This window comes from Penicillium atrosanguineum (genome assembly GCF_028827265.1).
Source record: "Penicillium atrosanguineum strain IBT 20685 chromosome Unknown utg000006l_segment0_segment0, whole genome shotgun sequence".
In the NCBI taxonomy this organism is placed as follows: domain Eukaryota; kingdom Fungi; phylum Ascomycota; class Eurotiomycetes; order Eurotiales; family Aspergillaceae; genus Penicillium; species Penicillium atrosanguineum.
The window spans coordinates 394,651-416,377 of NW_026623138.1; the positions used below are offsets into that span (position 1 = coordinate 394,651).

At 49.4% G+C, this 21,727-nt stretch overlaps 9 protein-coding genes across 9 annotated transcripts; 5 read left to right on the forward strand and 4 right to left on the reverse strand.

Annotated features, from left to right (window-relative positions):
* Positions 1-767: 767 nt before the first annotated feature.
* On the forward strand, positions 768-2,078 carry N7443_007259 (uncharacterized protein; the record flags this gene model as incomplete). Its single annotated transcript, XM_056887315.1, has 2 exons — positions 768-1,864; positions 1,922-2,078. The coding sequence occupies 2 exons, from the start codon at positions 768-770 to the stop codon at positions 2,076-2,078; spliced, it is 1,254 nt and encodes a 417-aa protein (XP_056739006.1).
* Positions 2,079-2,682: 604 nt separating this feature from the next.
* On the forward strand, positions 2,683-4,355 carry N7443_007260 (trehalose-6-phosphate synthase; the record flags this gene model as incomplete). The annotated part of the gene is made up of 5 exons (XM_056887316.1): positions 2,683-2,974; positions 3,034-3,403; positions 3,457-3,830; positions 3,879-4,221; positions 4,298-4,355. The coding sequence occupies 5 exons, from the start codon at positions 2,683-2,685 to the stop codon at positions 4,353-4,355; spliced, it is 1,437 nt and encodes a 478-aa protein (XP_056739007.1).
* Positions 4,356-4,606: 251 nt separating this feature from the next.
* On the reverse strand, positions 4,607-9,103 carry N7443_007261 (reducing polyketide synthase sphB; the record flags this gene model as incomplete). The annotated part of the gene is made up of 7 exons (XM_056887317.1): positions 4,607-4,925; positions 4,980-5,007; positions 5,061-6,345; positions 6,388-6,450; positions 6,508-6,753; positions 6,880-8,972; positions 9,049-9,103. 7 exons carry the CDS (start codon positions 9,101-9,103, stop codon positions 4,607-4,609), a joined length of 4,089 nt encoding a protein of 1,362 aa, XP_056739008.1.
* Positions 9,104-10,374: 1,271 nt separating this feature from the next.
* Positions 10,375-12,346, forward strand: N7443_007262 (amino acid permease; the record flags this gene model as incomplete). Its single annotated transcript, XM_056887318.1, has 8 exons — positions 10,375-10,555; positions 10,604-10,715; positions 10,772-10,898; positions 10,946-11,103; positions 11,152-11,331; positions 11,383-11,477; positions 11,529-11,900; positions 11,952-12,346. The coding sequence occupies 8 exons, from the start codon at positions 10,375-10,377 to the stop codon at positions 12,344-12,346; spliced, it is 1,620 nt and encodes a 539-aa protein (XP_056739009.1).
* A 778-nt stretch (positions 12,347-13,124) lies between these two features.
* On the forward strand, positions 13,125-13,562 carry N7443_007263 (extracellular guanyl-specific ribonuclease RntA; the record flags this gene model as incomplete). Its single annotated transcript, XM_056887319.1, has 1 exon — positions 13,125-13,562. One exon carries the CDS (start codon positions 13,125-13,127, stop codon positions 13,560-13,562), a length of 438 nt encoding a protein of 145 aa, XP_056739010.1.
* An 882-nt stretch (positions 13,563-14,444) lies between these two features.
* N7443_007264 (uncharacterized protein) lies at positions 14,445-14,795 on the reverse strand (the record flags this gene model as incomplete). The annotated part of the gene is made up of 1 exon (XM_056887320.1): positions 14,445-14,795. The coding sequence occupies one exon, from the start codon at positions 14,793-14,795 to the stop codon at positions 14,445-14,447; it is 351 nt and encodes a 116-aa protein (XP_056739011.1).
* A 1,585-nt stretch (positions 14,796-16,380) lies between these two features.
* N7443_007265 (class I SAM-dependent methyltransferase) lies at positions 16,381-17,178 on the forward strand (the record flags this gene model as incomplete). The annotated part of the gene is made up of 1 exon (XM_056887321.1): positions 16,381-17,178. One exon carries the CDS (start codon positions 16,381-16,383, stop codon positions 17,176-17,178), a length of 798 nt encoding a protein of 265 aa, XP_056739012.1.
* Positions 17,179-17,291: 113 nt separating this feature from the next.
* Positions 17,292-17,921, reverse strand: N7443_007266 (WW domain protein; the record flags this gene model as incomplete). Its single annotated transcript, XM_056887322.1, has 2 exons — positions 17,292-17,377; positions 17,429-17,921. 2 exons carry the CDS (start codon positions 17,919-17,921, stop codon positions 17,292-17,294), a joined length of 579 nt encoding a protein of 192 aa, XP_056739013.1.
* Positions 17,922-18,881: 960 nt separating this feature from the next.
* On the reverse strand, positions 18,882-21,146 carry N7443_007267 (uncharacterized protein; the record flags this gene model as incomplete). The annotated part of the gene is made up of 3 exons (XM_056887323.1): positions 18,882-20,291; positions 20,343-21,073; positions 21,143-21,146. The coding sequence occupies 3 exons, from the start codon at positions 21,144-21,146 to the stop codon at positions 18,882-18,884; spliced, it is 2,145 nt and encodes a 714-aa protein (XP_056739014.1).
* Positions 21,147-21,727: the final 581 nt, after the last annotated feature.

Here is a 21,727-nt window from a genome sequence, read left to right on the forward strand (position 1 = left end):
CCTGCAATGAATTGGCGTCTGTATCTGTATCGGTTTTGGGCTTGGGGCGGTGTTTGCATTGTACACCAATTTCATGGTTATTTCCTTTCGGTTCTTGTACTTCCTTGGTCTCTTTGAGAATGGCATAAGCAAGCGAGTGTTATAATTTCTACGACCTACTTTGCAAGGTTTTATTTGTATTATCCTCATGGTCATAGCTTCTATCCATCTAGACTCCACTGTGGGGACTCATACATGTGCATCATGCAGTAATCCTCCGGCCATGAATACGCCGAGTTGCATGCATTCATTTTCCCGAGTGGTTGTTTTGACCTGTTTTCTTGTTTCCAGCCCGATGAACCCAACTCCACGTTCGCCGACAGGTTCGCCGAGCGGCCGTCGCCTACCGAGTCTTGGCATCTTCGCCGCCGGAACCAGTGAGGTATAAGCGTTGAACTTGGATAGGAAAATTTTCATTTAAGCCGCATTTCTCTGTGCTCTTGGATCGGAATCCAGTTCTCGGCATCCCAGAGACCCATTAGCTTCTCGCCTATAGGTGGCGCCGGTTTCTGCGTGCAGCTATTCGCGGCCACCGTCCGACGGAACCACCCGTTCGCCGAAGTATATGAAAATTCCATGAGATGCATTGGGAGTGGATTAAAGTAATGGTAGCTATATAGTAGACACATGATCTCGTGTCTGGACTTTGTAAAAATTACACTCTTCAATTTCAACCGAACTCTATCATTCTCCCAGGTTATATATTCGTTTTCAACGACACCATCCAAATGCACCACGAACCAAAACCCTCCCTCGAAAATGCCCCAATCTACCCAGAAGGCGGCCTCCGCGCGAACCTCGTCGTCCTCGGCAGCTTTAGCTCAATAATGGGCGGCCTAGGCCTCATGAACAGTATAGGAATCTACCAAGCCTGGATATCCACGCACCAACTCTCGCACCTCTCATCTGGCCAAATTGGCTGGATATTCGGACTCTACAATTTCCTTGTCTTCTTCTGCGGGATCCAAATCGGACCAATCTTCGACGCCAAGGGCCCGAAGGCCCTGATGTGGTTTGGCTCCTTCCTTGTCGTTCTCACATTCGTCCTCATGGGTTTCTGTACGCTCTATTGGCATTTCATTGTCGTGATCGGTATCCTTGGTGGAATGGGAACGAGTTTCATTTTCATCGTTCCTGTTGCTAGTATTGGGCATTTCTTCTGTCGTCGACGTGGTGCGGCTACGGGTCTTGCGTTGAGTGGGGGGAGTATTGGGGGTGTGATATTCCCTCTCGTGTTGGAGAATCTCGCGCCGAAGATTGGGTTTGCCTGGTCGACAAGGGTTATCGGATTGATCACGTTGGTCCTTCTGATTCCGGGGTGTTTGCTTGTTCGTACGAATTTCCCACCGAAAGATCCGAGTCCGCCGTCGGCGAAGGTTTTCTTACCTGATTTGACGATTTTGAGAGATCCGGTCCTGGCATTGACGACGCTTGGGGTTTTCTTTATCGAATGGGGGTTCTTTATTCCTCTTGAGTATATCGCGTCTTATTCGCTCGCGTCTGGGGTTCCAAGGCAATTGTCTTATTTGATGGTTGTTTTCTTTAACGCTGGTTCGTTTCCAGGAAGGTGGTTGCCGGGGATTTTGGCGGACAAGATTGGACGCTTCAATACTTTGATTCTGACGAATGTATTGTGTTTGATTTCTGTCCTTGCTATCTGGATGCCTGCGGAAGGTAACATCGCTGCAGTGATTATCTTCTCTGTTGTCTTCGGTTTCGCGAGCGGGAGCAACATTAGCCTGGTTCCCGTGTGCGTTGGTGAGCTCTGTCCGGTGCAGAACTACGGTCGGTACTATACAACTGTGTATACCATTGTCAGCTTCGGGTAAGTTTTTTTTGAACGTTTCTAAGGTTGGTGGGTATTGACTAATACTGCTTGTAGGGCTTTGACTGGTGTTCCCATCGCGGGTGAGATCCTCAACCGCTGTGGTGGCGAGTACTGGGGTCTCATTTCGTTCGCTGGATGTGCATATGCGGCAGGACTGGGGTGTTTTGCTATTGTTATATGGTTGCAGAAGCGCAGAGCAAGCAAGCAATGAGCCGATATCTGGAGGTCGGGAAATGTGAGCGGGTTGACCTACGAATGACGAAATATATAAAAGCATTATAAACATAGAAGCCGTATATACAGCCACAACAACCTTGAAAATGAATTCTTTTAGAAAATGCCTAGACTCATTATCTCCAGTGTCTCTATGATATAGATATAGGTGACTTTAAAACGGTGAATAAAGGAGAGGGCCCGCGTACCTACCTGCCTAAAGATGGGTGTGTCGGGATAGCCAAATGTTGACCGCTATGGATCGTGCTAAACTCCTGCAGTAATGCGAAAACGCGCAGCTGGACAGCATGTGGGAAAAAAGCAATTGAAATACCCTAGAAACGTATCTCTTACGTGACTAGTTTCTTGAAGTGTGTTTTTATAAAATTGCTCAAAGTCGCGCTGTCGGATATTCATTCTGACGTACCATTTGCCATCAAGCGGCAAAAGGCAAAAAACGCTCAATATACCGGATCAGGGGTTAGCCTAGCCTTAATCAAGACTATAAAGCTTGTGTATTTGCTTGAACAATTACACCGATTCTTAGTTGTACCAAAGTCTTGGAAGTTTACACCGCGTTGAACACCCAATCTCGGAACACCATGGGCGAGTCAGCCAACACGAAGCGCAATCTTATCATTGTTTCCAACCGTCTACCTGTGTCCGTCAGACGCGTCGATGGAGCCTTTCAATCCTCGTTGTCGAGTGGTGGTCTCGTCACAGCACTATCGGGACTCACCAAATCAACCCAGTTTCGATGGTTTGGCTGGCCTGGCATAGAGGTGAAAGATCCCGAAGAAAGAGCCGAAGTGGTCGAAAGTTTGGAAAAACACCGTGCGACCCCAATCTTCCTGGATAGCCATCTAGCACACGAGCACTATAATGGCTTTTCTAGTAATTCAATCAATTCATCCCAATATCTTGCACATGTTCCAGCTGGCTGACTGTTATAGATCGCATACTCTGGCCAATTCTCCACTACACATCTGGCATTCTATACGACGATGGCCCCTGGCAAGCCTATAAGCGTGTGAACGAGCTATTCGCAGATGCCATTGCAGAGGCAGCAGAAAGCGGCACATTGATCTGGGTACATGACTATCACCTCATGCTTCTCCCTGAGCTCCTTCGCAAGCAACTTCAAATGCAGGGGAAGGGGTGCGCAATTGGATTCTCTCTACATACTCCGTTCCCAGCAGGTGACTTCTGGAGAAATCTCCCAGTCCGAAAGCACTTGATTGAAGGCCTGTTGTCGAGTGATTTAATTGGATTCCACACGGATGAGTATAAGCATAACTTCATTGATACATGTGCAAGTCTACTGTGAGTGGAAATGAAAATGATTCCAATTTGGATCGCGACTAAGAGCTTTCTAGTGGAGCGCAAACTCAAATTCCAAATCAGATTCAATACAAAAACCGCCTTGTCTGCACCGACAAGTTCATTGTCGGTATCGACCCCCAAAAGTTTACCGATACGTTGCGAAGACCCGAAGTTCAAGAGCGGATCAAGTCACTTAAGGAGCGTTATAAGGGAATGAAGGTTATCGTCGGAATTGACAGATTGGATCATATAAAGGGTCTCACGCAAAAGTTGAAGGGATTCGATTATTTTCTGGATGATCATCCAGAGCTTCGGACAAAGGTTGTTCTCATCCAAGTCGCTGTGCCAAGCAGAGAAGATGTAAAAGAGTACCAGGATCTTGAAACGGAGCTTTGCACGATTGCGGGAAAAATAAATGGAAAGCACGGTTCGGTCAATCCTCCATCCCCATGTATGACCTGACTGACAAGAATAGCGACACCGGAGGGCACCCCCTTGTTATATATGCACCGATCAGTCCCATTCACGGAGTTGACGGCACTTTATTCCGTCGCCGACGCATGCTTGTTGACTTCTACACGAGACGGCATGAACTTGGTCTCTTTCGAGTACGTTGCGTGTCAAGAGCAGAATCACGGCGTCCTGGTATTATCCGAATTTGCTGGCGCAGCAGCATTCATGAGAGATGGAAGTATACCATTCCACCCGGCCAACACATCAGAAATGTCGGAGGCTCTCTTCGCGGCGTTGAACCTTGGTGACGAGGAACGCAAGGAAAAGTTCGAATCCTTGTGGAATTTTGTCGCGACGAACACTAGGTATGTCTTACGTGAGGCGGAACTTCGTGATCAGTCACTAATCAGCATAGTGCAAAATGGGGTTCAACATTCATAGAGAAACTCTCGCGCAGATGCGGTCGACCTGGGGGCTCCTGTTGAAGCTGGCAAAATGATTCATCTTTTATCTCCGTCTTTCCTGTACTTGCAAACACTGAATGTATAGCCCGCATGCGTCACGCAGCATACAAATAGGACCTTGCGAAAGGCTTTTTAGCTATTCAAGTGCCTCTGACTTAGATAAAGGAAGAGCATAAGTCTATATGGTGATTTCAAGAATCATAGACGTAGTTGTCTAAGAAGATTGAGGTGAGATCAATCTGTATTGGTTGAGAATAGAAAGAAGAAATTCAAGGGTTTCAAAATGCTAAAGAATTTTCCGTACAGTTGAGAATGTACGGAGTCGGGTAGATGTATAGGGATGGTCTTCAGCCAGTAGCTTCGTCACGCCTTCCGCGGCATATCTTCCTAGTCCATCTAGATTGCCCATACCAAGCAACTCAAGTACGCTGATATCAAAACCAAATGTCTGCCTCCACCAGCCGCGTATCTCGACACCAACCAGTGAATACATGCCCAGCTGGGCGAGTGAGATAGAAGTGTCGAGGTCCTCTGGAGACTTCAGGAGGAAGACGAACAGCTTCTTGCCTATCTCTTGGGCTAAAAAGTTCGTGGACTCCTGAGTACTGAGAATACCAGTATCCTCCTTAGCTCGGGCAAGGAAGGATTGAGATTATCACTGTTTGAGCCAGAAGCGCTTGCCCCGGTCTTGGATGAGTTATGGTAGGCAGCCATTCTAATGTCCTTCCTCCATAACGCACGACTTTCAGAGCTGCTAAGAGGAATTGCTGTTGATAAACCAAGAGCGATGGTGTGCAGGTCAGCAAATGGCTCAGCCAGGGTATCGCAGTCAATGGGAGACATCGCCGGAAATAGAGCCGCTGCACTGACAGCTTCCATTAATTCGGGTTCTGTAATTCCATGCACACTTGCAAGCTTCATCCTCTTCAGAAGGGCATCATCTTGCGAAACGTAGCCAACGTCCTGAACAGCCCCAATATCCAGGGAAGAGGCCGCGAGCCCTAGGCTTCTTCTGTATTGAACAAAGGAATCCAGGAAAGTGTTTGCTCCTGCGTAATTTGCCTGGCCAGCTTGACCAGTGACACCAGACATCGATGAGAACATGATAAAGAAGTCCAGTTGGATACCGGCGGTAATTGCAGCGTTGTGGAGATTCCAAGTTCCTTGGACTTTTGGTGTCACTGCGGTTTTCCACTCGTCTATGCTCATACGACCAAAGTTCTCGTCACGAAGAACCATAGAGCATTGGATTATTCCATTTAGATTTGGGGCTTGCTCCAAAGAGCGCCTCACGTCCTCTTGTCGAAGAACACTTCCCTGAACAAGGACGACTTCACAGCCCATACTCTCAAGCTCTGTAATGGTATCAGGGTCCTCTGGCCATTTGCCAGCGCTTCTCAAGAGAAAAAAAACACGGCGTGCATTGCGCTCGACCAAATGCCTTGCAATGGCCCGACCAAGGCCACCAAGACCACCAACGAGAAGATAAGATGCGCCCTTTTCGAGGTCCAGATCTTTCATCGCCTTGACAGATGCAGTGCCAAGATTCAGGTCGCCATCAGAGTTCCTGATTGAGATAATGATCTTGCCGAGATGCTGGCCTCGTTGCATGTACCGGAATGCGTCTTCGATCTGCACGACATCAAAAACCTTCTTCGGGCGAATCGGAGTGATTTGCCCACTCTGCAAGTACCACACGATTTCACGAAGAAGCCCCTTGACTTTCGATTGTTTCCTAGCCATGAGTGCATCAAGATAAAAGCAAGCGTACGTCCGGCTTCCTAAGAAAGTGCCCATATCAAGTTTACCAGCACCAAGGAAGTCACGCTTTCCAATTTCAACCAGTGTGCCAAACTCGGCGACACAGCCCCAAGTGGCATGAAGGAGTTCTCCAGACAGAGAGTTGAGTACGAGATCCACGCCTTGTTGGTTGGTCTCGCGCATTATTCCTTCCACGAACCTGGTATCTCTTGAATGGAAAATGCGATTTCTGGGAAGGTCAAAAGTTTTGACGAGATGTTGAATCTTGTCTTCACTGCTAACAGTTGCCTAAATTTCAGCTCCCACCATGCGGGCAAGCTGAATGGCAGCCAGACCGACACCACCACAGGCGCTATGAATTAACACAGACTAGAGGTTTATCAGTTTAGTATCGAGATAAGCAACCGATTAAGAAGAGTGTCGTACCTGTCCCTTCTGCAACTTTCCAATATATAAAAGCGAGCAGACCGCGGTTGCAAAGACCGCTGGCATACTTGCAGCATCTTCAAAATTGAGACTTGTCGGTATTCTGGTACAGAGTCTCTCCGGAGTGACGACATGTGAACCAAAAGAGCCGTCGCCTAAGAGCATAACCCGGTCGCCGACCCGAAGATCGGTCACCCCAGGACCGACACGGGAGACAATTCCACTGGACTCAATACCAAAGCCATCCTGGGGATAGGGGACGACTGCTAATGATCAAAGAACATCCTGCACAACATGTGTTAGCTATAAAGAGGATTTTGATGAATCAAGACTCTCACCCTTAAAGTTCAGGCCAGCTGCGTGAAGCTATACCTCCACATCATCACCGTTGAGTCTCTTTTTCTCCCAAGGGGCCCATTTCATAGTGCTGAGACGTCCAGGCTTGCTCATGTCAAGTCCACTCCGCTCATCCAGAACGGCATCGGATGAAAGCTCATTGGTCAGGGAAAAGGGATAAATTCTGCCAACGTTCACGGTGCCATCACAAATAGCGTATTCATACTCCGGCTTGAACGTCTCAGTCTCCACTCTTAATTGGAATTTTGAAAATCCATCAACCACTTTCTCCAAAGACGATCCGAAGTGGTCCACTTCACACGTAGCAAAGTCTAAAAGCATCTCAGTACGGATCGTACGAGCGGTGCCGATCACCTGAGCATAGTCGGGATCACAGCACTGAATCTGACATGGCTGGGCCACCCAGAACAGTGCAGAATCTCCCAGGCTGTTCAGTACTCGCTGGAAGGCCATGAAGCGAACTTCTTCAATATCCCGAAAGAAAAGCTGCGGAAGATCAAGAAGACAAATAATATCTTGGCCTTTTGGCAGTTCTTGGCCGATTTTATACGGCTGAATAGTGAAGCCTCTGGCCTCCATAACTCTAGAGAAAGGAGTCAGATGGGTGCCGGTATCATCACATAGAATAGACACTGTCTTGTTGACTGCCTTGCGCTCCGTCCGCGGGCTTGCAACCATGATGGCGTTCAGTTGATAACCCTCCTCGGCATCAAGGACAATCGCATCCAGTCCATTGAAGCCTGCGTCTCGCAGCTCATTCTCCCATCGAGCCGGAGTGACGTAGGGTTGGTCTGGACGACCATCAGGTCCACCATACCACCAGCCTGGCAGAGTTCCAAAAATAAAATTAGGCCATTTGGAGGGAGAATCAATCTCATGAAGAAGCAGTCTGCCATCGGGCACAAGTAATTGGTGCACGTTCTTCAAAGTCTCATGAAGACTTCTTGTGGCGTGGAGAACATTAGTGGCGATTACAAGGTCAAATTTGTCTTCTTCGAAGCCTTCCTCGACTGGATCCTGGCTGATATCTAGAACGCGGTACTCGATGTTCCGATAATCTGTGAAGAGATCCTTTGCAGCGACAAAGAATGCTGAAGAGATATCGGTGAACGCATACTTCGAGTAAAGGGGTTGACCAGTGGGTAGGACCAGATGCTTCAGAATGCTGGCAGTGGATGCCCCGGTACCAGCACCAATCTCAAGTATGCGAAGATTGGGATTTGTGTGCGACAAATGGCGGATGAATTGGGATCGATCCACAGCGTCCGTGGCAACGTATAGCTTTGTCATTGTATTATCGGCCAGTAACATTTCAAGAGCATCCGTCTCTCCAGACAATAGTCCTTCGATATTGTTGACTACTTTCTGGACAGCAGTAGCACAGTCCTCGACTTGCGTCCCAAGCAGCTTTTGCACCAAGCTGGATATCTGCCGTTTAATAGAAAGATCATCCATAGCGAGCATTGGCAAATGGTTTCCATATCCCTGGACCTGGTGTTTGATCCAATTCATATACTTGGCGATATGGGGAAGTTGGGTTTGAGCTCCCTCTATGCGTCGTTCCGCGTATACCAGACACAAGCGGGAAATCTCGTCCATAATTGTAGTATACAGACGCCTGGGGACCTCGGGCTTGATGAGACGCTTGACGTCCAAGAAGTCAATTTGTGGTCCCCAGGTGAGACGCGCGGATGTCATTGGCTTTTCCGTTCCTGTATCCTCTGCATCCTCCAAGGGCGAAAGCTTTGCGCCTTCCCTGTCCATCATGATACTTCTATTTGCTATGCATTGTACCCGGCTAATAACATCACCACTTCCATTAATTGAGACAGCGGATGCGGCGACACTGATGTCAGCAACTGGGGTGCAGCGATGCAAAGTCACTCTGTCGATCTTTGTGGGAACGCGACGGTAATTCTTTGCCTCCACGCGACCTCTCATCGCCGCAAGGGGACCCGATTGGATGCAAGCATGAATGATGGTGGGGTGGATGTGATAATGCTCTTCATCTCCGCAGACATCGCTCGACAAGCGAGCAGCCGTGCGTGCTTCCACTCTACCCGTTCGAATGTCATCAAGACGCTGGAAGTGGGGACCGTATCCGATACCTGCACGAGAAAGGACGTCATAATACTTGCGACGTTGTACTTTCCTTGGCAGAAGATCTTCGCCTGGCTTGCGTACGGGCTCGACCTTTCTGTGCTGGGTTGAGCAATTCCTTGTGTTCTACCATCACCATTTGACGCAGTAGATCTTAGGACCCCCTTTTCAGTCATAAATGCTGTCATTCCGGGGGCCATGATCAAGTTCGCGCCTCCGTCGACTGCCGCTTGACAATCGCCGCGTTGGATGGCGGAGACAGTCTCATGCAAGCAAATGAGTGCTGTAGAGCACGCGGTGCGGATCGTTATACTGGCATTTACTTAATTCTATTTTCTCAACACAGTCATGAATAGCAACCAGCTCGAGCATTGCATTTTTCTCAACTCAACGAATGAGTGCATTGGCGAGCCGTTTGGGGTCAAACATATTTACAGAAATTGTTCTCAATCATGCCATATCTCAGGATACCCAGGTATCAAATAATCAGATTACAGAACTCAGGTCCATTTTCGGCTTTGTTTTCCCTGATCTGGAAGATGAGGCATAGCATGAACCTGTCTACCAGATATCCCAGTCATCAACACCCAATAATAAGATACAAATTCCAGAGAAGAACGCCGGTACAGATAACTCGGGATCTGATATTATAAAATAATCATTAGATCCTTTTAAAGTTTAGGATAGAGTATCGTACCGATTTGAGCGATTGCAGCAACTGCTAGGGTAATCAGAACGATTTGGTACATTACCTGATGGCAGGGGTTAGGGCCTGAAGGTGCACTTGGGCTGGGTTAAGTTGCTTCCATGGCGTAGAAGGGGTTCTTCTCGTCTATTGCAGGCCTACCGAGTCGGGACGAAATCAAGAAATTTGATGCTTTGGTTCAGTAAATCAATTTAAGAAAAAACATTATTGACAACGACATTTAGCATTGTACCTTTCTCGATCCCCTCGATTTAGTAAGCTCTGGCAAGGGCCTGAACACGGTCAACTTAAAGTGTGGCGTGATGGCTCAAGCGGTAGAACCCTCAGCCAGGAACAGACCCACATTGCAGATCCTTCCGGTCTCTTCTTTATAAAAATCGAAAATTGGAAATTTTGTGCATCTCACTTAGCCTGCACAAGATAGTAGAATTCTTCTCCGCATTTTTTCATAAAGAACGCATCGTTCGCGTTGGACCCCCGCGCTCAGAGTGCCCAGCTTGCCCAGAGTGCCGATCCTTGCGTTAAAGTTGGATCCTATCGCGACATTTCCGGCAAATAAGATCTGCCCGATATTGCTCACCGCAGCTCTTTCATGTGCATTCCCGCCCCGCGATCGCGCGCAGATACTTTGACTGCACATTCTGGACCATTTTCCACACGATTTGGGGTTCAATCTCAAATTATCCTTTATCTCCTGCTTGCCAATGGCGGACAAAAAGGATTCGGGCGCTTTCGCCTATCCAGCGCCTGTCAGTGATGGGGAGACGGCTAGCCGACAGTCCATTGAAGGGGGAAAGCCGACCGACGGGCCTGCAAGGGATCCATTTGAGGCCCCGTTAAAACGACAACTTAAGTCAAGACATCTTCAGATGATTGCTGTCGGAGGTGTGTCTGCCCAAAAGGACTGACATAGCCTAAGCTAACACTGAGAAGGAATCATTGGTCCTGGTCTACTGGTTAGTTCTGGTAATGCATTCCATGATGGAGGACCTGCTGGCTCTTTGATCAGCTTTTCTCTTGTTGGCATCATTGTGTTCTTCGTTATGTAGGTATTCTACTGGTCTTGATACTCCCCATTTCCTAACCAGCATTTGACTACAGGCAATCACTTGGTGAAATGGCAACATTGATCCCCATATCCGGATCATTTATTGAATATGCTGAGCGTTTTGTCGATGAAGCTCTCGCGTTCGGCCTTGGATGGGCGTACTGGTGGCTATGGGTGACAGTATGGACCCGGCACTTTGTTTTGTTGCACTCGCTAACCAAGCGCAGGTCCTTGCCAACGAGTACAATTCGGTTTCTCTCGTTATTGGATACTGGACGGAGGCAGTTCCTCAATGGGGTTGGATTCTAATCTTCTGGTTCCTGTTTCTTGTCCTTTCGAATCTGGGCATTTTAGCTTATGGAGAGATGGAATTTTGGCTTTCATTGTGAGCATTTTTTCCAACAGACCCGTGGAAAAAGCTAACCCTATCCAGAATCAAGGTTATGGCCTTGATTGTGTTTTTCATTCTCGCACTTTGTATCAGTGCAGGGGCGATTGGGCCTCAGACCATTGGATTCAAATACTGGCATGACCCGGGCGCATTCGCAGATGGAATCAATGGTGTTGCCAAGACTTTCGTCGTGGCTGGGACATTATATGCGGGCACTGAGATGTACGCTGCAAAGACTCTTTCCATGAGCCATCGATACTAATTTTGAACTAGGGTTGGTATTACGGCGGGAGAGTCTGCCAATCCGCGGACAGCAGTTCCACGTGCTATACAACAAGTGTTTTGGCGTATCCTGATCTTCTATATTGGTGAGTACATTCAGACCATATCACTCTCAAGTCTATCTAACGCCTCTTCAGGGACTATCTTCTTTATCGGAATTCTCATGCCGTACAATGACAAGTCATTGTTGAGTGGTAGTTCCAAAACCGCCAGCTCACCTTTAACAATCGCCCTGACTGAGGCCGGTATTTTACCCGCTGCGCATCTCATCAATGCATTGATTGTGATCAGTGTAATCTCGGCTGGCAACAGCTCTCTATACGTTGCGTCTCGCGTCCTCCTTTTCATGTCTAGAAGCGGAAAAGCCCCCAAGTTCATCGGTCGCGCCAATAAAGCGGGAGTGCCATGGGTCGGTCTGATTTTTACAAACATTTTCGCTTGTATTGTTTTCTTGGGACAATCTTCAAGTGCTGGAGCGGTGTACTCTGCTTTGATAACGCTATCCGGAGGTATGTGCAGCCGCAACAATCGACCACGTCCATGTACTAATTATCTCGTAGTGGCCACCTTCCTCGTTTGGAGCGTTATCGGTGTCTGTCACATTCGTTTCAGGCGTGCTCTTGTCGCTCAGGGCCAGGACCCATCGAAATTACCATACAAGGCTGCTTTCTACCCGTGGGGCACCTACCTGTCTCTCGCAGCCAATATCTTCCTCGTGTTCTTCCAGGGATACACGTGTTTTTTGAACCCTTTCAGCGCGAAAGACTTTGTAATAAACTACATTATGCTCCCTGTGTTTGCATTATTCATCATTGTTTATAAATTTTGGCACAAGACGAGCTGGATCAAGCTGGAAGACATGGACATTTGGACCGGAAGAAGAGAATTCGCGGAAGAGGAAACTACTAAGCCGAGGGCTTGGTGGTCGCGCATTAGCGATATTGTTGTCGGATAAGCGAGCGACTACATGTGCATAATTAGATCCTTGATTTCAATATATTTCTTCAAGAAGTGATCTTCACCCGGAACCCGTCGGACAACCGAGTTTCGGCGACCTCCGACTCCAGCTACACTCAAAGTCCACCAGTAGCATCTAGAAGAAGGATATTAGACAGAGTTGAATAGTCCCGGAAACTCTGCGCTAGAGCCAGATCAAAAGCCCAAAAAAGATTCCATCGCATCTCCTCGATTGTGCATCCCCACGACCCCACATCTCACCCGCGATCTAACCGTTAGATAAACACCGTGCCCCTAAGCACAACCCACCATTGGCCCGATAATCAACTACACTACTACGGTGCAAGGGTCCATCTCCCTGCCTGCATAGTCGAACCCGGCGCCAAACCCGGTTGATCGCCGTCTCAGGGCCGGGTTCAACCACTCAATCGCTCACGATGTGAGCCCTTTCCATCAAGCCCTTGGCCGTATCTCAACCCGAGGGCTCTGCCGATCGGCGAACATACTACTTGGAGTATAGCTTTCTTGTACTGGCGTATGTTTCAGCCATGCATATTATCGATGCCAATGGAAGGTTTCTTCTAGACTGAAGAGCAGGATGTAACATTGCCGAAGTCGGTGTCTCGGCTGGGATAGAATCCACGAGGAGGTGAGTATGAGTAGCTCTGGTCTTTCAGTGAAGCTATTTAAGCAGCCAATACCCCAATGATCTACTTCAACGAGCACTCCAATCTTTCAACCCCATTAATCCCCATTAATTCAACTCATCCTCCAAAATGCAGCTCACACAGGTATTACCCCTCAACCAACTTTACACATCTGTATTCCCTAACAAGCCAATCCAGCTCCTAACCCTGACCACCCTCTTCACCGGTGTCTTTGCCATCCCAACCCCCAACGAAAAGCGCGCCTGTGCCTACACTTGTGGCACAATCTGCTACACCAGCAGCGCCGTCTCCGCCGCCCTGGCCGCTGGGTATAAGCTTGAGGCCAACGGCCAGGCCGACGACTCATACCCCCACGTCTACCACAACTACGAGGGCTTCAGCTTCCCCGTCTCCGGGACATACTACGAGTTCCCTATCCTCAAAGGCGGCAGTGTGTATGATGGTGGCTCGCCCGGCGCAGACCGTGTTATCTTTAACGGTAACGATCAGCTTGCTGGTGTGATTACCCATACTGGGGCCAGTGGTGATGATTTTGTTTCTTGCTAGATATCCCTACAAATATATACAGATTCATGTATGAGAATATTACAATGAGTTGAGTTCATCGCCTCAATGGTATACTCAGGGCTACTATGTAGATGTAGGAAACCATCCTTCACGTGAACGCAAGCAGACATCGTGTCAACATGCTGTGTAGGCTCCATTGATATGGGTTCGAAGATTCAAACAACAATCGACACTTGCACAAACGGAATCGTGGTATCCCGTGCCCCAGTACGGGGCTACCTATACTTACGACAAGGTTCTTGAAGGAATTGGTTCGACACGTAGTACTGGGTATTGTTGTTTCGCCAGATTATCTTCTCCGGTTATAGGAAGCACAGGACCAAATCGGGTCGACGGCGGAACGCGGAGCACATTAACTCGTGGACATCGTTCGCAGGATCGCAGTAGGTGTGGCTTAGGAAGTGTTCTTGGGATGAAAGGGTGTTCCGTATTTAGTAGGGGCGTTTCAAAGATGTCGATTCTAACACCCCAGAGGGAAAACAAGTGGGGATGGAAACTGTACGTGCGCAGGGGCTTGACATGATGGATCGAAATCAGTTTCACCACTTCTCAAGCCCTCTTTCGAAACACACTGACCTGCGCTTGGCTTCGCTCAAAATTAAGGATGAATCGTACTATAAGATAAAACCACGTGATAACAGGCTCAGAAAATCGCCGACAATATTCTTACCTTGAATACTTTCATCTTGTTACCCCACTTTCCGTTGCAACTGCCTCACTCTCGCGGCAGTAAGACTCGCCAGAATAATAAGATTAGCCCTTTCGTGAAACAAGTACAATATCTTTCTATAATCGGAAGAGTTTGGCAGCAAATTATAATAAAAGTAAAAGGTTCCTGCGAAGTGGAATATTTTATTCAAATTAATGGCTCATCTGCGTATTTGTATTCAACTTCTCCGATTCCCATTCTAGCAAGGTTTGGTGGTGATTGATCCCCGGTATTTGCTTCTGCTTGGCCACACAAACTCGCAGTAAATCAAGAGCTTGGGTTGTATGGCCTGAAGATTTCCAGGTGAAAGCGAGACTGGCCGTGCTTGTCAGTGTTTCAGGATGATCCTCGCCGAGCTTCGTCTTGCGAGTCTCCATCACCTCCACCTGGAGCTGCTCGGCCTCTTTCCATCGGCCCTGTCTTCGGTACGTCGACGCTAGATTGGCTATACCCCTTATTGTGTTAGGATGATCCTCGCCGAGCTTCGTCTTGCGAATCTCCATCACCTGTACGTCGAGCTTATTGGCCTCTTCCTATCGGCCCTGCTTCCAGTATGTCGACGCCAGATTGGTTATACTCGTTAGCGTGTTGGCATGATCCTCGCCGAGCTTCGCCGTACTAGCCTTCATCGCCTGCACCTGGAGCCGCTCAGCCTCTTCCCATCGGCCATTAAGCCAGTATGCTATTGCTAATAGGCCTATGCTTTGAAGGACCTCTTCATGCTCTTCACCTAGTAAGATCACTCTCTGATTTTTTGATTTTGCCGCCATTTCTCTCATATCTGCAATATTACCGCTTTGTGACGCATACCATGCACCTCTGTAAAGTAATGTAGCCCACTGTTATAAAGCCTTAGCTGATATTGGTCGTTGTGACATTGCGGTTTTGACGTGAGGAAAGAGCGCTCGGCACCTCCCCCAGTGTTCGTATTCACCCGTAGGAAACTCTTCGAACAGATTGCTAATAAACTTCTCCCTCCATTGATTTATTTGTCTATGAGATTTTAATCACGCATGCATGGTCAGTTACACTAACCGATGCATTGTGAAAAACGCGCCGTCCTCACTAATAGATATAAATGAAAAATCCCTTAATGTCCCAATATTATCCTTAAAATTGGGGCTTATATCGGATTCAGATATTTTCCTCCTCACTAGAATCACTAGAATCATTCAAAAGCTCTGAACTTAATATATAGTTATTCTTGGGTCGATACCGGATAAGGTTCTCTGGTATCCCTTGCCGCTCAAAAAAGCTCATAAGAGAAAGTAACTCCGCTGCAGATAGCTTTTTTCGCGTATATACTTAAAGGACATTTACTATGTCCCTAGAATTGAGGTCTCTGCTTCCCTGTCTCGGTAATTATGACCTATCTCTTTTTTTAGAAGCGTTATAGCTTCGCGGTCGCTCCCTTGAAAGTCTCTTAGGTATTGTGATACCGAATAGCGAGGCGCCCGATTTTGAATATAGCTCGCGGCGTGTACGATCGCTAGCGGCATAAGCTCTAACGCGTCCACTAATTTTTTACTCTCTTAGCTCTCCTCTATTTGTTAAAGCTTTTTTTGGAGAAGCTCTAGCGCCTCAGAGCTTTCCATCGGTTTCACTTCAGTAAGGTCATCCGTTCGTTTCATCAATGAGTTGCTAAGTTTCTGATGTGTTCCCATTCACCTGATCAACTTGGGATTCATGAGTACGTCTTGGTGTACTTTTCTAATGCCAGAGAAGATAGCTCTGTAAACTCAATTTTGCATTTCCAGGTAAAGATCAAATCAATGCGGTCAAAAGGTTCTCTGCTTAAATTTGGCGCCTAAGCTATCAAATCCTAATGCTAGTTCAAGGGAGCAAAAATTTAAAAACACTGGCCTCAGTTGAAAATAATACGCCACATTTGGCCTTGAGAAATGATGACGCACACAAGTTTGCTATAGACCCTTAGATCCGGTCTATAGCCATCAATGGTCCATCCCGCTCCGCCCCGCAATTCTCAACTCCGAACTCCGCTCCGTATTTGCAAACTATAAAAACCCGTCTCTCCTATACCAACCTCTAACCTCCATTCCCAATCCTGAGTTTCAACGAACCATCAAAATGCAAGTCTACACAAACGATCACTCCTCCTCCGTCCTCCAAACCCACAAATGGCGCACCCTCGCCAACTCTTCCCCGCACCTCCTCCCTCACATCCTCCCAGCCATGAAAATCCTCGACATAGGCTGCGGTCCTGGAAGCATAACCCTCGACTTCGCACGACATGTTCCACGAGGCCACGTGATTGGCCTAGAATACGTATCCGATCCGCTTCCAGCTGCGCGCACACTCGCACGGGAACAGGGAATATCGAATGTCGAGTTCATGGAGGGTGATATCCACTCTCTGCCGTTTCCTGATGAGAGTTTCGATATCGTCCATGTTCATCAAGTGTTACAGCATATCGCTGATCCTGTAAGGGGTCTCAAAGAGATGAGGCGTGTTGTGAAGAAAGGCGGGATTGTCTCTGCGCGTGAGTCTGCGGGGATGGAATGGCATCCTGCCAATGAAGGAATTCTGAAATGGAAGGAGATTTCTGGAAAAATGGGGAAAGCTAGAGGGGGTAATCCGCATCCTGGAGCTAGGATTCATGTTTGGGCTATGGAGGCCGGGTTTGAGGAGAGTATGGTGAAGAGGAGTACTGGGAGTTGGTGTTTCTCTAGTCCCGCGGAGAGGAGGTATTGGGGTGGGAGTATGATGGAGAGGGCGAAGTCGAGTGGGTTTTCGAAAGGGGCTGTCGAAGGGGGATTTGCAAGTGAGAAGGACTTGGAGGTTATTGCGAATGGTTGGGGACGGTTTGTGGAGGAAAAGGACGGATGGTTTGGGTTGCTGCATGGGGAGGTCCTGTGCTGGAAGTGAAAGCAAATCTACCTATGTCCGTGGAGTCAAAGTATTGTGGAATGTAATGCATTCAAGTCTGAACCCTATCCGATGCTGTGCGATATCGATATGCAAGAAAAAAAAGTGAAGGATCACCAGCCACCATCATCATAGTCCTCTTGGTCCTCACGACCCTGCTCGTAAGCCTCTCGCTGGTCATCTTTATCGCTGTCCTCATCTATTCCATATTAGCTTCAAACTGCTCAAAGTATGAGCGAATAAAACTCACCAATCTCATGCTCAATGAACGCCCCACCAAGCGCACCAACGGCGAGAGCACCAGCACCGACGGCAAGATATTTGCCCGTATTACTCTTCCTCTCCTCAGCGGGCTGCTGATATCCCTGATCATAACCACGCTGGTCATATCCGCCCGGCGGTCCAGGGGGAGGCGCATAGTAACCGCCCTGCGGCTCAGGCGGAGGAACAGAGCGTGAACCATCATAGTAGCCCTGACCCGGGGGACCTCCGTAAGGAGGCTCCCACTGCGCGCGACCAGTAGCATCTTCGACCCAGAATGCGCGGCGCATGTTCGGTTCCCATTCCTGGTGCCAGCCCTGAGGCATTGGGGGCGGGGGACCAGGCGGGGGTCGGGCCATGGGTGGAGGGGCGCTGTATGGGCCGCGCTCGTAGGGTGGGCGCTCGCCGTAGGGCTGGCCGTAGCCTGGGGGACCAGGGGGTCCCGGAGGAGGACGGTTGTAAGGGTCGGCGTAGTAGGACATGTTTTGTGTAGGGGATTGGAGAAGGAAGAGGGAGAGTCAGGGTGAGAGGGGAAGGTGGGTTTATGTAGGGACAACTATCCGACCAGAACCGAACTCCATCTCCACTCACACTGGAAAATGTTGTGGAGTCACGTAGCGTCGAACAAGCCTTGTGCGATGAATCCTGGGTTTGACTAGGCAGCGATTATCATTCAGTTACCCCTGACGGTCGAGTCTGGGCTGTGCATGGCAATGTGCTGTTTTCCCTCTGATTCAGACATTCTAGGGGACGACAAAACAGATCGTCAGCAGGCGCCAAGTCATGCTATAATTGGCGTCGTATTACAGGTCTGAAAGCGCTGGCGGGCTGTGAAGCGCCATGCACAGTACAGTACAAGGCTGCAGAGTATGTTGCATACGGAACCACGGCTCGTGATCGGCCCGCTCCACAGGAGCTTGACAGATGGACAGGACTATCACACCCTAGATGGAAAACACCCCACAGCCCCAAATGTCTCGTGTGGAGCCGGTCCCTGGACCAGAATTCTGGTGTGTTCTCCAAAAATTAATATCTCCGAACGGGACTAGTTACGTCCGGTGCGGCGCTAACATACTTGCCGAGCCACGATGTGGCTCAGGTGTGGGAGACACAGCCACTCGATGCGGCACACGTGGCTAGTATTGTTGTCAGGTCTGGGCATAGTAACTTGACGCAGGCTAAGAGTCTGGGCGCTACGGAGATTACAGGCAGTGGAGAGGGGTTTCATATTAGGGGATGGGGGAAACGCCCCTATCCAAAATATTTAATATTCAAATATTCAATGTTCAATTCATTTCAATCTTAGGTTGACGAAATAGTAAGAATGTCCAGTCTGAACCTGATTACAGCGAAAGAAAAGCTTTATCCTGTGTTTGAGGGGACACTGGGTGACCGATTTAGAGCAAGTGGCTTCACGCCCGGCAGGGTTCACCGGTGAGCCTTTAACCACTCGAGCCGGCGAAGGCGCTGGACTCGTCGGCGGGCGGGTAGAAGAATGCCGCTAGAGCGATAATCACGTAGGCGGCGATGAGCAGGGCGCCCTCGAGATAGTTACTGCGACCGTCTAGGACGAGGAAGTTGACCACGAAGGCCGTCACGAATAGAGAGATAGTCTCGAATAGGGTGAAGTATAGAGACATGTCCTTGTCCATGCACCAGCCGATGATAACAACGAGGGGAGTGACGAAGATGGCGATTTGGATGCTACTACCGACCGAAACACCGATAGCCAAGTCCATCTTATTTTTGGTAGCCACACTGACAGCGGTAACGTGCTCGGCAGCGTTACCAACGATGGGCAGGATGATCAAACCGATGAAGGCCTCGCTGATGGACGAGCTGGCGAGCATCCCAGGGATGGCATCGACTAGGAACTCGGCACAGACGGCGACCAGGGCGGTGGAACAGAGAAGCAAGACCACAGCCGCGGTTCGAGACATATCGGGTTCGGGCTGGTGGTCCGTAGGGGCGATAGCCGCAGCGTCAGCCGCACCAGGAGCACGGGCGGCGCCCCGAGCGAACTGCACGGCATTACCGACGGGAGGAGCACGGCTGATATGCGCAGGCAGTGAATTGCTGCGGTAGATACCCGGACGGGAAGCACCGGCACCAAGATGAGGGGAGTTATTCGGGGACTGGGAGCTGAAGACGGTGCTGGAAAGCAGAGAAGGTATAGGGCCGAAAGGCGACTTTCTTTTTATAGCATCGACTTCTCCACCACCCTCTATGCCAGCAAAATTAGGCGCGGACGAGAATCCCTTCATGCCGGGAGCGCCCTCAGCCTGAGCAGCCTCGACCTCAGTCGGCTTAGGTATTTGAGCACGAGACTTTTCACTCTTCGAGCGACGCTTCTTGCGCTCCTTCTCGCGCTTGCGAGAACTATCGCTCTGTGCGCTCTGCACACGACTAGCCGGGACGCCGAAATCACGCGAGCGGAATCCAGAAGCCGGCTGGGCGTCATCATCAGCCTCGTAGCGGGTATCATCAGCAAAGTCGATGGCGCATGAGCTAGAGTCATTGTTGTTGCTTGCAATAGAGTTCCCGACCGAGCTCTTGTTCTCGTTGGTCATGACCTTCTTGGCAATTGCGGTATCTTTGGAGCTGGTGCTAGACTTGCGGTGTCGGCGGTGCTTCATGGCTCGCTTGATGCGCTTGGCGGTACTCCATGAGGTTGTTGTGTCAACGGACTCATCGCTGGAACTGCATGATGATTCGGAGGAGCTATTCATGAGCTCGGCGAGAATACCGGGGTGGGATTCCTCGTCGATAATTCGTTGAGGAATACTAGCGTAGAGGTAGGAGTGGGACTTGAGCTGGAAGAGAATGTACAGGATGTACACGAGTAGCAAGACCTGATCTGTTAGCTTTGTGTCGAGACATTGCATTCAGATGTGTTGACTTACCACACTGGTTCCACGGCTAACCTTAAGAGTCTCACGGTCTGCATTGGCACTGTTGGACCACGAGGCATGGAAGGCAGTAGGAAGCAACAGACTCGTCACACTCAGACTGAGCAGACAAGCGCTCATCTGGGTCACGGTACTGTTATATATCTGTTCCTGGAAACGGAGACCACCTAGTAGGAAGGCCATTCCCAGAATGAGAAGCAAGTTTGCCAGGATAGAACCCAGCAGAGAAGCCTGAACGATGCGAATCTCATTCTTGACCAGGGCAATAATGAAGATAATAAGCTCGACGGCATTACCAAAGGTGACATTGATCAGGGCTCCGATCGTGTCGCCCAGGCGGGAGGCCACACTCTCAGTCGCGTGACTGAGCAGACCCGCCAGAGGGATGATGGCCACGGCGTTCATTGCGAACACGATCGCGGGGTTCAGGCCGATAGCCTTGACGACGATACCGGCTGGTACGAAGACCAGCAGGACGTTGACCCAGCTGTGGAAGAGGGCATCCTTGGTGTGATTGACGAATCGGCCGCTGCCATTGCGCATGCGAACGAGCAGGGCGGGTTTGGCGTTATCCTTCTCAGAGGGACCCGAGTGGGATCCCTCTTCTGTACCGTTCACTTGTACATCTTGAGAGGAGGAAGTAGAGGCTTCCGCGATCGGGTCGGCCTTGAGGTTCGGGTTGCCGCGAGAAGATGCGTGAGCTTTCGCCCACGAGTTAATCCGGTCTGGGTGGAGTCAGTCTAGGCCCGGGTAGATGGGTAAGAGGGCTGTTGCCAGGTCAGGGTAAAACTCACGCATGTATTTCAGGAACCAACAGCTGATTCAAGGCACAGAAGAGGCCTGGGGATGATGAAGCAGAGAGTCTGGACAGACGCCCGTGGTGGAATAAGTAAGAAGCAGGTTAAGGGGGGTGCGACCCGGGCTTATTTATGAGCTTGGCGATCCTTGGCGAGACAGCGAGACAACAACGGTACGACGGCGCAATCGTTTGGCCGCCGATCTAATTGTTGATGGCTTCTTTGACAGGCGCATTCTTCATTCTCCACATCATCAAGGCCTCGTCAGCATATCCCTTGTGATGTCACGCCCCCCTTTACACTATCTTCAACGACTACAAAGCCCAAACATGGCAAATGACGCATTCTTCCGTGTCTCCCTATAGGGAAATGCCAAGCTACGTCGATGCAGGGAATTTGTCCCCACTGTGGACAATGTCCGACAGCCACGCCTCGTTATTGGCGACATCCACTCAAGATCGACGCCTCCTCATTTCGATTCCACGGCGCTGAATCGCCTCGCTGAGGCGGTCACACTACTCTATACCCTATGAAGGATACAACAATTTTCAATTCTGTCGATCCCGATAACTCGAACTACCA